Genomic DNA, 15,657 nt, shown 5'->3' on the forward strand with positions numbered 1-15,657 from the left:
ATTCTACCTACGTTTGTTAAAGTTGGATTAGATGGGCTGATGTGAGGGAGGGTAAAAGCATTCACAAGTATTATGTATAATTATATTAAGTATAGAAACAATAGAGTTACATTTTATATGTGTATGAATATAAGGAAAAAATGGTTTTAAAGCAGCAGGAATCTTTAAGACTTGCACAGCTGTGTGAAAAAAGCTGCATTTTTGGTTTTCCAGAGCCCCCTTGCTCTGTTCCTAGCATATCCCTGGGAATAAAAATCTCTTGAAGGAATGTTTCTGAGAATGGGTTGACAGTATCCTGCTTAAGTATTTCCAGACCCAGCTTTCCAAAGCAGTCTTTCAGTGTGTTGAGTGCTAAGAGTCCTTCAAATGTCTTCTGGTCTGTCAAAAAAGGTCCTTCTGGAGTGTATCAGGATGATAATGCAAAGTAATGGGAGATCAGGCTCTTAACAGTGTAATAGAAGAAATGCTGTGTATTTGGTCAAATTATTTTTACCTGAAAGGAGACAGCGCATTGTATATAAGGCTATAGAAATAATAAATATTAAGCTCTTTGTATCAACAGGAAAACGAGTTTGTGATAGATTCTATAGCAGCAAAGTTGATGTAGCATAATGCTGTGATGAATATTACTATACTGTGTGTTTTCATTGGGTCAATGAGACAGAACCTGGACAGGAAATGAAATAATCCACTTACAAAATGTACCCCTTTTGCTTCCAATTCTCAGGTGTCCTACATTAGCCAAGACTGTGAAGAAATTCCAGAATTCCTAGGAAGAAAATATGGACACATGGCAAAAAGGCTAGATCTCAGCTTCAACTTGTTAAGGTATGTGGCAACAGAGAGATTTTCAACTCCAAAGCCAACTCCAAAAGCAGAATATTTTATTTCCCCTCCTCCCCCTAGTAGAAACATACATGCACATCAAGTACATTTACATGTTATTAAGTAGGCAACACTGTTTTATAGGCAATGTTTGTCTCCTTTTCTTGCACGCTTGGCACACAAATAACCAGGTGAGTCTGGAAGTTTCTCATGTTAACATAAATGATGCCCAGTGAAGAGCTTATTGTTTGTTCTCTGATTAAAATGGAAAATAAGCATTGTTACCTGGGGAGTTGAAGAATAGGATCAAAAGTGAACTGTTCTTAGCCACAAAAAAAGTAAGTGTGTAATTCTCTCCTTTCTTTTTATTTGTAGATCTCTGGTTATTACCATAAATCGTTTGTTATACTCATTTCCCAGATGATGTGTATTTGTTGTTCTTATATGTGGCTGTTCAGTTAAGCACTAAAAGAGAGTGCAGTTAGAATTTATAAATACATTCTTACTATTTTAATCTGGGGATTGATTTAGAATTCTGTAGTATTCCTTTTTCATTCGATTCTTGTGAATGAGAGGATTCATCAGTGTCTCTTTCAGGTTGGGAACTCTAAAGAAGTAGGGAGAAAAGAATGGCATGTAGTTGTCTATGAAAAAATGTAGTTTTTCAGGGGTAGGGTTGGACTCCCGAGTTCCCCTTTTGTTTTATTGAAGGTAAGTTTAGAGTCTGCTCGTGAGGAGCAGGATATGTGAAAGTAGTGCGAGATGCCTGGTTCTCCTTGGGTTTAACTTACTTAACGCTCATAAATGTTATCCTGTGCCACTGCTGACTCAGAAAGACTGATTGCTTCATGCGAGAGGTAGCAAAGCAATGGGGGCACTGTGAGTTGTTATTGTCTTATACTGCTGGCTCTGTACCTATGGAAACTGCAATCGGAGAGAGAATTTTGCTGGGGGAGATAAGAGAATTTTCATTTTGTCATGAAGGTAATTCCATTTTTGCATTTTTATTGAGATTTAATGTGTCATCCACAAGACTGCTCCTTCTTTACAGCTCTGGAAAATCAAAGTTTGTTTCTTTCATTTAATGCATAAGTTGAAGAACAGTTTCTCTGAGTTTGTTGTATTTCATAAAGCAAAATATTGACATTAAACCTAGGTGTATAACACCACTTCAGAACTTAGTCATTACTTCATGTTTTCACAGAGAGCTTAATTGGTGATGTATTTCTCTAATCTGTGTTTTCATGCCTTATTTCCTTGTGTACCCACACCACTCACAAAAAAAAAAAAGTGTCTTAAAATCTTTAGTGTGGAAGCAAGGGAGAAAGTGCTAATTTTGGGGTAGCTGCAGTCAACTTTTAGTGTAGGATAGCTTGCTGTTGTAAAACTGAGAAAGCATTTGAGGGGCAGAAATCAGTTCTGGGGGAAGAGGAGAGGTGGATTGGTTTGTGGAGGGGATGGTTGGTGGGGTTTGTCACACACTGAAATGAAGTGAATATAGAAGAGATGTCTTGGGTAGCTGTTGAAGCAAGTGTAAGCAGTAAGATCATTGTCATCCTCTTTAAAACAAGTATTACTGCCTGAAAAATCTGACCATGCTGTATTATAGTGGTGAGTGTTATGATTTTTATCAGTGAGTGCTTAATTTGAAAAGTCTAGTTTAGTATGTGGTCTTCAATGGGGAGGAAGCTCTAAACTTCATGTCTCTCTAAAAAAGAGTTTGAAAGTCTAGAAAAAACTCACTACCTGTTGGTAAATGCAACAGTGTGTAGAAGACCATGAGTGATCAAACTCTTAGAAAAAGATAGAGAAGATATTGCACTCTCTGGCACAATAGTTATTTGCAGTAAGGATGTTTGTTTTCATTGTAATAGGATTCATTATTAGGTCAGTGCGTGTGTATTCTTTGAAAAAAGAAAAGCATTCCGCTGTTTACTAATTTTTTAGCCTGTATTTAAGCCAGAGAACTGCCAAAATACCCAACAGTTCCCCGTTCGCAGTGCTAGGCAGTAAATAAGTACTGACCAACCTTTTCCTAATGTTGTTTTGTGTATAATGTTTCTGTGTCCTATCCTCTGTATGGCTACTGCTAAGTGTATTTTGGGAAGGAATCATTCTCCTGCAGCAGGCAATAAATTCTGTTATGTAAAAGCATCAATAGAATTTCTGACAGCGTAAAAATTACATTAAGAATTTAAGAAATTGAGTGTAGAGGGAAGATTTTATTTTGTGGGCAGCAGTATTAGCAGGCATGTTATTTCATATTGTTCTCATGGATGTGATTGCACAGAGAGAAAGAGATCTCTGTGTAGTAATGTGCTCAGCTTGGTGGTCAGCTGGCAGCAAACTCTTCTTGTGAGGCAGTGTTCTCCTTTCCGAACCTGAGGCCGTGTGCAGTTGTAAACTTGCAGTCCTTACTGTGCGTGTGCATGCATGCTTATCCATATAGGAGGCTCTTATCAGAAAGATGTGTTTCTACTGCGCGATATGGATGCCAGAAAGCTTTCTTATGCAACTGATATACTTGATTGAACAATTGCTGTAGTGAAATGTGCTGATTTTGATACTGCTATGATGCAGATAACTTTGTTGCAAGTCAGGATAGAGCCAGGTAAGTTATTTTCCCATTTCAGGCTTCCCACTATAAATGTGTGTTTTCAGAGGCTTGTCCAGGTATCCTAGAGAACAGTGGGAAGCCTGGCTGATGCTGTTATAAAGCAGGATATAAGTCATACACACTGTATTTTGCGAGTTACACGCCAATAACTTTTGCCAAGCTTGTCTGTTAATAACACATTTCAAGAGATGCTGGTGTGTTTTGGGTTTTTTTTTCTGGGAAATACAGCTTCTTGTGTTATACAAACCAAGGAGTTTCTCCTCCCTTGCCCCTCCCTTTTTTAGAAACTTGTTGAATTGATGCTCTTTTTTATCATAATTTAAAAAAAAAATAGGGATATCTTCTAATTAATTGTTGGTTGTTGTGGCACTTCTGTCTGTCTTCTTGTTTCTGGAAAGACGAGTAATTATGTGGATTCAATGTTCTGATGTGTGGTGGTTTTGTTACTTCTCTGATTTTTTTCTGTTTGAGTGCGATGTAAACACATAAATGTACACAGGGCCGGAGGACTTATTTGGAGCAGGGGAGGCTGTCTCTCATTTTTTTCTGGAGTTGGACTCGATGATCCTTGTGGATCCCTTCCAACTCAGGTCATTCTGTATCTCTATGATTAGTTCTTTTTTATTGGCATTTTAATATGGAGGAAAAATGTTCATTTTTCACCAATTTTTTTTCTGATTTTTTTCCAGGCTGGAGCTCCTTCCTCTTTATTAAATGAAAATTAGAGCTTGTGTAGGTGCTTAATTGTCATTGCATCAGCTGTGATGAGTCTAATAACAACATTTGATAAAATAATCAGAAAAAGTTGCTCTTCAAAAAAAATTGTCTGACTTGTTTCCTTTTTTCCAAGAGCTGGTATCTCTCCTTGGTTGCCTGGAGCCGTCCGTGGATCCAATGCTCTCTTCTGGCAGCCAAAGCAAAATGACCATTAACAGTTGCAATTGCTGGCCATCTCCCCTTTTCCCTGGGACGGAAAGGAAGGAGGTGAATGGCAAAGGGGGCTTTTTGTGGAGATGTTGGGGGAAAAAAGAGGAGTAACAGCAATTTGTTGTGTCTGAGGCAAAGGGAAAAGCTGGTGTGTATTTAAAAGCATGATGATTATAGTCAGCAAGCTGTAGTGCTACTGGATTGCCTCCTCTTTACCCTTCGGTTGGATGGGAGTCTTCCAGTCCCAGACAACTAGCGTCCACTTGTGATTCTTTCGCTAGTTTCCTTACAGGTTTTAAATGGTTTTTAATGTATTTTGTTTCCTTTTAGAACTAACGGGGGGGTTGTGAAGAAGATGGAGCCAAACTCTTCTCAGATGTGCAGCAACAGGGTGCGAGGCAGTCGTCGCAGGTTGCAGCAAGGGAATTTCCAGCTCTTTGTAAGGAAAGGCTTCACAATGGGAAAGGCTGAGTGGAAGAGAGTGGAAAGGCTGTGGAATCTCCATCCTGGGTGATACTGCCCCAAGCAACCTAATCTGACTTTGGGGTTGCCCTGCTCTCAGCAGGGACTGGACTAGATGAACTCTAAAAGTCCCTTCTGACCTAAAGTATACAGGGATTCTGCAGTTTTAGTGGTGCTTCATCGTACAATGGCCTGAGTTGCAGCAGCTCTTCTGATTCTGATGGGGGATGGAACTGGATGATCTTCAAGGTCCCTTCCAACCCAAACTGTTCTATGATTCTGTGATTCAATAGTGGTAATGATTTTCAGCTATTTTAGAAATAAGTTGTTGACAATGTGTATTTTCAGGCGTATTTTGGGAGCAGGGATGTTTTGCTTTGGAAAACGGCTCCTGAGTCTCCTGGCAACTGTATTTGATAGTCTTCCCTGATAATAAAGTACTGTAAAGGCCACTGTTCTGTTTCATAATGTGTGGAAAGCATTCCCTGATTCTTTTTTCATGGAAGTGTGAAGAATGGGAAGGAAAGTCACTGATGTGCCAGTGTTAATGTTGCTGGAGGCTTTGCCTGAAAGGATTTCAAGGGGGAATGAAAAACTCTTGTTGATCATTGGAAGTTAAAGAATTCATTGAAAAAAAAAAAAAGGTAAATAATAATCACTGGTGAAGGAAAAAAGGGAATAAATAAATAAATAGGAACAATGTAATGTAGGTAGGGAGTAGAGATTTGGGTGAAATACAGAGTTTTGCTTTTTAGATGCATCTTGCTGTCTTGTGGGAACACCTCCCCTCTTTCTTCAAAGGTTCTTTTATTTGTCTTGGTTAACTTTGTGCCAAATTTCTCTGCTCACTGAAGGTTAAATACACTCCACTGCTTGAATAACAGATGTCCGTGGTTTTGTACAAAGAGGTGGCATGTTTTTATAAATAACAGTTCAGTTCACAGAGAAGTCCATCTGCTAATTTTGTCTCTGTAGTTTTAAACATGGGAGTTGTTTTCATTTTACTTACAGAGATTTGTTTTGCGTCTTAGGCTATGAGGTGAAAGGGAGAGGGAATCTTTAATCTTAGCCAATGAGGGAGGATTAATCCAATAATTGTGCTCATGGAGATACAGCTATCTCTTACCTCTCACTGGGGTGCAGATTATTTCTGCTCGAAGCATGAATAATTTGCACAGTGTGTGCTTGTGCATATTTTCCACTGTCCGATTAAGAGAGTGTAGGTATGAAAACATCCCCTTGAACTCTAATCCTAGTCTGGAACGTTCCTCCGTGACTTTTGGAGGCTGAGGTTTTGTCACATCCTCTCAGTGAACTAGAGATTGTTTCTCTCATCTGCCTACTGGTTTTTCGCCTGCAGGGAGGTGCGAGTGGCAGCTAGGAACCAGGCTTCACTTTTCCAGGGCATGTTCCTCTTTGTGAGTTGAGTTTGTGAAAGAGAGGCTTATTTTATTTTATTTTCTTGCCACCTTTCTCTGCCTGTGCAGCAATGAGACACACAGAACAGGGAGATGAACGACAAAAGAGAGATGGAAAGAAAAGCCAGAATTCAAAACAAAGCATGGCATATTTTTTAAAAGCCCTTAGACTGATCTTTATAGCTTTTAAAAACGTTGAAGAAAATGCACTATTGTTAAATCTGTTTGATGGTTTTATTTATAAAGTAGAAAAATATTTTCACCGTAATTGGGTAACTCTTAATCGTAGCAATTGCATATTTATCAGTGTGAGGGGCTGTTATTAATGTAGCTGTCATGCACAAACACATTTCTGCATTAAATCCATTTAGTATGTGCATTATTCGGTCTAGAATGTCACCAGGACATCAAAGCCCCCTTAGGCATAAGAGCACAGTGCCCTGCTGTGGCTGCAGAAAGGGCTTGATCAATAAATGTAACATGTTAATGCAGAGCAAATAGAATAAAAGATTTCTTTGACAAGACATGAAAAATCACCTTGTGGCAGCTGGCATGGTGATGCCATTTCAGCGGAGACACTAGCAAAGTTGATCTGACAAGTAAAGAGGAGAGATGATGGTTATAAGGTGCTTTTGTTTCAAACTTCTTTCTTGACCTGTCAGGTTTTGAAGGAGCCTGAATGGCCCTTTTTTGTCATGTGAAAATTGTAGTCTTAGGCAGTTATGAAGCAGTTATCTCTTCTCAAATTGTGAATGCTGCTGTTTAATTGATTCACTTAGCATTTGAAACTGTCACGCATTAATAATTGCTAAATCCTGGAGATACTGCTCCAGTGTGTCATGCTTAAATGTGTAGTTATCAGAAAATTAATATCCTTAATGAACCGATGCTTTCAAACTAGCATTGCATGAAATCTCTTTTGCCCTTTCGTTTGCTGAAGGTACATCAGCTGGTGTGCAGAGAAGCCCCTCCCGACAGCTGTGTGGCTTTATTTATTTCTTTTTTTTGATGCCCGACAAACGCCAGCTTTGCTTTGGGTACACAGTGCGCTCAATGACAATAAATATAGTAATTATGCTGGAGTTAGTAATTAACATAATTATAGGCAATTACGACAAATACAGTGTAGAGCTAAATAAATGAGGGTGAGAAATTAGCGAGCTAATTGATTTACCTTACTTGCTGCTTTTTCGTGCAACAAGGGCTTGTGGATTTTGTGGAGGAGAAAGAGTGGTGTGTACAAATAACTGGCTTTGAAATGGGTCTGTCTTATGGCCAGTACTCCTCTTTCTTTTATACTGAGGTGAAGTGGATTGAATCGTGGGGTAGTGGTTGGGAGGAGAAAGGAGCTGCTGCTCTGTCCTCGCTGAGCACTTTGAAGAAAGGTGTAGGTACTTGCTTTAGTTTTAGATGCTTCTTAAAGTATCGAAGGAGAAAAGAGTCATAATTCTTTACAAACAAAACACACTGCTACAGAAATTTTCATCATATATAATATTTTAATCCCCTTGGATGCGGACTGAATTATCTAAGAGGCATCTATCCGTTTATTGACGTTAGAGATCCGCACAGCACTGGAGAGCTACAGAAAGAGTTCAGATTGTTCAGGTAATCCAAGTGTGTTGCAGCAATCTGCCCTGTTGAGCCATCAGTTTCAATAATTTAGAACCATCGGAGCAGGAGAGATGCATAGTATCATAACATTTGTGCACATTATAATTGCCTGTTTTGTTTCAGGATGATTTATAGTATGTTGTCTGAAATAAGTGTATCAGAGCTATACAGTTAATTTGTTTCACTCTCCTTTTTTTTTTTTTGTTTTCTTTCAAGCACGACCACAGTTTACTATGTGAAAAGAGAATTAATATGTTTAAGTATTGAACATTTTGTATTACTTTTTTTTTAAAAAAGCTGTTTAGTAGTAGCTGAGATTTCTTTCTTGCTCTAAGAAAAGAGTGGTTTACAAATGTTTGTAAATTTGGTACTTGAAGTGGTTCACTGTTCTGAGAGAAATGGAATTGTATTTCGAGACTTCAACAAAGAGACAGCGTTTTCCAAAGCAATCTGAAATATATAAATGCTTGATAATTTTGCTCCTACGATTGTTGCAATGTATCAGATTCACATGAGCGGGTTTGTAGTTTGAGGTGGGTACTTGAAGTTTATCTGTAAGAGGTGTCCTACTGTGAGCACAAGCTGTTGTTTTTTAAGTAATGTTGAAGTCTTATGAATGTCTGAAAATAAACGTACAGTAACATTGCTAAGGATGGTTGTTCTTTAGAAGCAATTCAGTTGAAAATCAATTTGCTAAATGAAATATTTATATACAAGGAATCATTTAAATTATTTAAAATTTACAGATGTAATGGTCTTTCAGATGAAGTCTTGCTTAATCGCTATAGACTATGTTATGCATAATTGTCTTTCTATTAAAATAACTGTGAAATAGTCTTATACTACTAGATGGACTGAAGACAAGTGGGATGATGAGTTCACTTTCTACCTGGGTAACACATAGGGATTTGTATAAGATAGTTTTATAGGTGTTTGTCCATTGTGAAAATGGAAGGAGAGTATTACCAGTAGCATAAAGGTTCTGTTAATTCTACTTTGGATAATTTATAGACAATCAAATCTACTCCTTGCTCTCTTCTCCTCTTTCCCCACCTACCATGCCTCCTCCTTCTGAAAAGTGCAATTTCAACAGGAACCAGATGTGACCTGGGTAAGGTATAAGGAAAACCATTTTTTTTCCCCTTTGAAAACTTTAAATATATTAAAAAATATTATTGAGATAAACCTTGTTTTGCATGCAATGGCCTTGCCTGATATTTTGTCAGCTTTCAATGCTGCTATGGGATATTTGCCTTTACAAAGTGTTGTCCATGTGTGTGGTTTTGTATATTGTGTATTTGTATATTTTCCTGCTGTGTGTTATTTGCATTTATTGATTTATTGATGATAGGAAGGGAACTCATGAAAGACTAAGTTTAGAAATATCAAAGTAATGCCTTATGGTATGTATTTAAATATCTCACTGATTTCAGTGTACTGTGCCAAGGATTTAAGTTGTTGTCGTGATTGTTTAGTTATTTTTCCAAGCACAGTAATATGTAAGGACAAACTTAGAGCATACGTTGTTGTATTTCAATCTTGTACTGGTGGCTGCAATCTTTAGTCTAATCAGCTTCCCTTCTTGTCCATTGATTCCTGCTTGAGTTTTTATGCCCACATAGTCCCTAACAGAGTGCGCCAACACAGTCGTCTATGTACCTCTGACCCCCTGTGCTGGCTGTGATTCATTGATTTACTATATCCGATGAGTTAGAACATCATGTTGTCTTCTGTTCTGCTTTTCTCAAAAAGGCTTAACATTGTGGAAGGAGTTGGCTTGAGAGTGTATCAGGTAGCAAAATGAGGCAAATGCATGTTACCTGTAGCTTTGGGAGGAGGTCGGAATGTGTTCGTGTTGTGTCGTGGAGAATTCTTGGGGAGATTCCTTAAAGCTGTTAAATCTGGTAAAAATATTAAACATACTGCACAATGTGACTAAGTAAAACAGGATTGTGAGCTTGTTATATCCTTAAATATAGCTAGTGTATGTTGCTGTGGTGGGTGATAAAAGTTGGGGTTTTTGTGACATCCATCTCTAAGGTGCTGTTGCAATCATGGGTAAAAGTGAGATCTGTACTTCTGAACAAAGGTGAGTTAACAAAGGTTGAACAGAGGTTGGAAATTTTTATTCATCATCCACTCACTCAAAGGTGTTGATTAGACCTTTTGACTGGGGTGGAGCATTTCCCAGTTAACTGATGTTTGCTTCACGTCTCTTTGTGTTTGAATGAACAGGAGTGAACTGCTTTCTCTTGATCAGATTTCCTGTGTGAAACTGAAGTTATTTTTTGGAGTGATGTTGGAGGCTAAATGCACACAATCTGTGCTTGCTCTCTGTATCTGGAGAGCTTAATTCACTGGCATAGCCAGTCCAGCTCCTCTTGTGAGAAATGCAATCAGTCTTAAACAAAAATGAATTTTTATTTTTAATTCTGTTCTGAATGATGGGAATCTGTGTCAGATTGAGAGAAAATTAGTTAGATAATAAATGGAAGGCTACCACAGTCTGAGCAAAGTATTGGCATTTGGAGGAGAAATAGTTTGAGGTACTTGTTTTAGCTTTCAGGGAATGTCAGTAGATGGCAAATAACATCTTAGTGAGTCCTGCACAGTCTGTGGTTATGTGAATTTTAAGACTGAGAACTACTGCTTATAAAGAGTGCTGGGGGTTAAAGAAAAGGCCCTGATAAAGAGCATGTTCTCAGTATAGCAATCAGATGGGCCATTCTTTATTTCTTTCTGACTTCCTTAATCTCTCTTGCTCTAAAACAGTATTTCCTCATCGCTGCTGTTGTGAAATCAGAACGAAGGACTGCAGGAGTAACTGTTGTCTGAGGACAAGAAGCTCAGCTGAAGGGAAGAACCTGGACTAACCCTGGAACTATTGTCTCTGTCTTTGCCCCTCTGTTCTGTTAAAAGGTGTTGTCTTCTCTCCCTAAGGCACTACACAAGATTCCCAGCATCTGGTTGCAGACGTAAAGGAGTTGACTAGTTTTTCTCACCAGTCTCTGTCTTCCAGTGTTCAACAAACTGGCTGAGTGGCCATGATACGAATAACTAGTTGGCATTCAGCAGGTAAAATCCTTCCAAAGCTTCTGTTTATGCATTGCTTCTTTGTTATGTGTTGTCTTGCCTGGTTTATGCCATTTTTGAGATCTTGCATTTTACATAAATTAGCTTGGAGATGATTTTTCAGTTTAAAAAGACAACCCTGCGGGCCCTTGGGTCATGCAGTGTGAAGTATGAGTATCACAGGAGCACTAAAGGGCCGTGCATTTTACTCAGGCTCAGGACCCAGCATATCAAACCAGACATGCTACACAATAATTATACTGTCTTTAAGGTCATCGTTAATGCAGTTAAAGTTCATTCTCAGGCTTTACCCATGAACTGATGCTGGCAATCATGTGAAGCTTTATGTTTTTTTCTGTTCTTGTGTTTCTCCTCATCTTTCTTTGTGACTGTGCTTGCCTGAGTGAGTTGTTCACTGGTAGAGTTGGAAGATTATTTCTTTTCTCTGTAATTTCTTCCCCATTTTAACTTAATTTGGCCACTGAGTCCATAACTGGTAGTCATGAATGTGCTTCTTATAATACAGCCATAAGAGTTTGTTCATTTTTAGAACCATCTCATTGCTCATGTTTGTAGGAATCTTGCTATGGTGAAATACTGTAGAAATCACTTTTAAAAGAACACAAAAACAGATGCAAAATATTTGAGGTCACGTTGGGTGGGGCTCTGAGCAGCCTGATCAAGGTGAAGGTGTTCCTGCTCACTGCAAGAGGTTGGACTGGATGACCTGTAAAGGTCCCTTCTGACCCAAACAATTCCATGATTCTGTGATTTGGCAAGTGGTCTGACTGGTGCTGTTTGATCCTTGTGAATACACCCAATGGAAAGACGTCATAGTGCTCAGTGTTTTTAAATTACACTCAGGCATGTGAGCTGCTTCTCCCTTAGAACGATAATCTGTGATCAGACATGCCGACAGGGAACTCGGTTTCTGAATTTAATAGAAAAGCTACCTATTACCTACATTTAATAGTTTTTTAAGATCATAATTTCCAACCATTAGTTTGAAGATCAATGTTAGTGTGTGTGTTCTTTGTAAGAGTGGATGTACTTCTGGTGATTTAAGTGACTTCTTCAGTAGTTAGTTCAGATATTTATTCATGGTGAGCATTTTCTTTTCTTTTTTTAAAAAAATTTCTTGTTCTTTTAATGATTTCAAGGCCAGTATATTTTAATTTTAAATCCTTACATGTTTGGGAACATCCAGTTACCTACTTTGAGCAACAGAGAGCATTTTATGGCCAGGATATGGCTTGTGAAGTTTTATTTTGATGACAGAGGTTTGAGGTTTTTGTTCATCTATTTTTGATCTTTTTCTCTTTTTCCAAATGCTAAAAATCTATTTTGTCTCTTGAGCATAAAATCTCTGAAAGCACAGGAAAATGCAGCAGAATTGTCCTTGAACTGGTTTAGATGGGGAGGGTCCAAGCCTTGCTGCAGTGGCCACAAAAGCACTGAATGAGCGTGCTGCGGTTTAGGCTCTTGGGACTTTCAAGACCTTGATACTGAAGTGATAAAGGATACTGATTATTTTAAGACACTTAAGGGCTGAGAGAAAGGTGTTCTAGTTGTGCCAAGGATTAAAATTATATTGCATATTCAGAGAACTCTGCTTCCAACACGATTATGTTAAGATAAGTTGACAGTCCAGTGTGCGGATGTTAAAATTACAGCTGCTCAAGGATCTTTTTCTACCTATTATCTTGCATTTAATTCACTCTCTGTCTTGGACAGTGAAGTACTGTGGAATTGCAGAGACAGTCATTTGTGAAGGTTATATGTTGGAATGACTTTGGGAAAAAATGTCAAATTCTGTGTTTTCTAAGAAATGGAAACTAGCCAACTAAGTGAGAGGCTGAGTATGTGTCCAGTTTACTTCCTTCCCTCACTCTATGCCTTCTTTTCTTCATCCCTGCTGCCTCCAGCTCCTTACAACTGTAGAAGGTGCTGCTGAGATTTGGGTGTAGGTGCAACACAAGGTTCTGGCTTTCTTCCAGATGACCTCTCTTGCATTTGCTGTGTTGCTTGCAATCTGTAGCCAGGCATTCACTAGCTCCTGGACAGTGTTTGTTCCAGTCCTAGCAGGGGCACAATTAGAAAATTATCTGCCAGCCTTAGTGGGGAGTGGCAGAAAGGTTCAGTTTCTTTCACTGTTAATTCTTGGGCTTCCTTTAAATAAGTCATAGCAACAAATGGTCGGTTACCACTACTAATAATAGGGCTTTTGAAATGTGGGCATATCTCTATTGAGAATCTAGATCAACCCATTGAATGTGGGTCACTACTTGGCCACTGCATTACTGACTTTGGTTGCTGCAGCCACAGGTGGTTTGAAACAAGAGTTTCACCTGCTTAAATGACTGAGCCACAGATAAGAAGTTTCCAAAGTTAAGGAGACCAATGCACTACTGTAGATTTTGTTTTGGCCATCGTTTTTCTCACTTTACTAAGTGGTAAATAGAGGAAGAGAGGACATATATCTGTGTTGAGCTAAAAGTGAATGGGCTAGTGTTTCTTTGGGTGCTGTACTGCAGATGAAAAACTTGGTTCCCCTAGCCCTAGTATTTTGAACCAAAGGAAACCAGTGGAATCAGCTTTAAAGTACTGTCTTGTATGGAGTTTTTTTCACTTGCCTTTCTGTGTAGGGACAGGAATGCACTGGGAGCAATTATGACTAACGTGGGTGCTAGAAACCCTTCAAGACATCTGGTAGTTATGAAGTTGGTGCTTGTATTTGCAGCATAGTCTATTACTATCATATAACCTGGAATGAATAGATAATTCCTGTATTGTGGCAGATATCTTAGCAGTAGGCAGAATAGTGTCAGAATTGGTGGGTAAGCTTCATTGTGTACACAGAAGCAGCAGGTGTTTCAGGTTCTGTACCTTCTGTTTGATGCACTATGAGGTCATAAGCTAAATCAGATTTCCTGAATGATTCCTTGACTACAGATTTCCATATAGCCTTAATCTTGATGGAAAAAACCCCAACCCTAACACCCCATGAATGGAGTGAAACCCTATTTGCACCCTTTATTCCGAGTAAAAAAGCATGCACAAGATATGTAGGTGCAGACATGTTAAAGGCTCGTCTGTAAGTTGCTGAAATCAAGTAATATCTGAACTTAACCTCTGTGTCAGGAAAATTTGCTTACTTAAATTGTGGTCCTGCTTTGCAAACCTTTTATGACTTGCAGGAAATAATAGATATTTCCTTTCACTAGAGTAGGTATGTTGAGATCCTTGATGTTTGAATCTATCCATTTGAATAGAAACAACCTTACTTATATTATAGAGTGCATGCACATCCATGCAGGTATGGAGAATACTGAGTGTTACTCATTTCCATCCTGTGCAGGTCTGTTTATCTGCAATGTTTTTAAATCTGTCCCTTGTCTTTTTGCTATAGAGCATTTTATTTATTTATTTCTTGGAAGGCCTTCATCTCTCTTTAAGGGATCGTTTAACAGAGAAAGCAAATTGCTGTTAATGTTCCCTCACTGGTGATTCCAGCCAGCCCAACCAAGACCGGTGTATTAAAAACAAACAAATCAACCCCTGCTTTTTCTTCCTTGGTGTCAGGATAGCAGAGTGTGTGAGAGTAGAGAGCTTAGGCCTCAGAGGCAGACTTTTTCCAGATTCTTGTATAAATCATTCTAAAGTGTGTAAACTTGACAGTCCCTCCCTGTGCTTGACAGTGTAACTTCAAGCTTTTATGTTATTTAAATATACCAAAATGCACCCGTGTAAAACTGCAGGTGCTGCTGCATTTCTATTAGAGCATGGTGCCGCTTGCCTTAGAGAAGCTCTGAGGCTGGTGAAAGAGTTAAGCAAAGCAGCCAGGAACCATTTTCAGCTTTTACTTTGCAGATCCAACCTTTTAAGCATACCTACATTTACCTGCAATGGCAATCGTTTTGCATTTTAATGACAAATCAAGTACGCTAACTTGCATTTGAAACGAAAGTGCCTTAAATGTCTCTGGCTGTCAGAATGAGATGTTAGGAGCTTGATGAAAAGAGAACAAAGAAGACAAAGTATGAAGCCTAGATACAGAGCAAAATGAAATAAAACCTTGTATGGCCTGTCAGGGGTGTCAGTTGATATTCCTATCTAAAGCACATTATAGTATTACTTTGCAGCTCATAGCTTACTCATCTGTCTTTTTTAATTCATCACATTCTAGCCCACATCTTTTAAGTCCCATGTGTCAACAATGGAAGAAATCTGTTAATTGACAAATGAGTGTCACAAATGTGAATTGGTGCCTTTACATCAGAGGCAGGTAGTCTCTGTTGTTTTTTGTCGGCTCTATTATTGGCATAAGCCGATGTAAGACATCTGTCTTTGCCAGAATGAGAGATGACAGCCAAAGAAGGGCTGTCATTGTTTTAGTGCATGTTCATTCTGCTGAGATACTGTATAAAGATAAAATGTCAGTTAAAAGAATATGAAAAACTATCGGGAGGAAGTCCTTAAATTACTTGGGAAGGGGATCTGGGAATTGGTGCCAGAATTGAAATCCGATCGTTCCAGTTTGCATCTATCACATCAATTTAAAAATAATACTTTCTGAGTAACTGGGTCAGTTTATAAGGCATTTAGGAAAATGTTAGGTTGCGTTGGCATAATTAGCTCATAAGATGGAAGGAAAAACATACCTCCACAGGATATGAGTTTATTTATTACAAGTTCATTTTTCAGACATGTATGGAATTGTCT

General features: G+C 38.6%; 1 protein-coding gene across 1 annotated transcript in view; it reads left to right on the plus strand.

The window, feature by feature from the left end:
• The window catches only part of LRMDA (leucine rich melanocyte differentiation associated), a 607,298-nt gene that overhangs the window by 5,741 nt on the left and 585,900 nt on the right, over nt 1-15,657 (plus strand). Inside the window, exon 2 of the mRNA XM_069863479.1 lies at nt 728-828. Coding sequence (XP_069719580.1) covers nt 728-828 — 101 coding nt within the window. The remainder of the gene's footprint in view (nt 1-727; nt 829-15,657) is intronic.

This window comes from Phaenicophaeus curvirostris, chromosome 9 (genome assembly GCF_032191515.1).
Source record: "Phaenicophaeus curvirostris isolate KB17595 chromosome 9, BPBGC_Pcur_1.0, whole genome shotgun sequence".
Taxonomy (NCBI): Eukaryota; Metazoa; Chordata; class Aves; order Cuculiformes; family Cuculidae; genus Phaenicophaeus; species Phaenicophaeus curvirostris.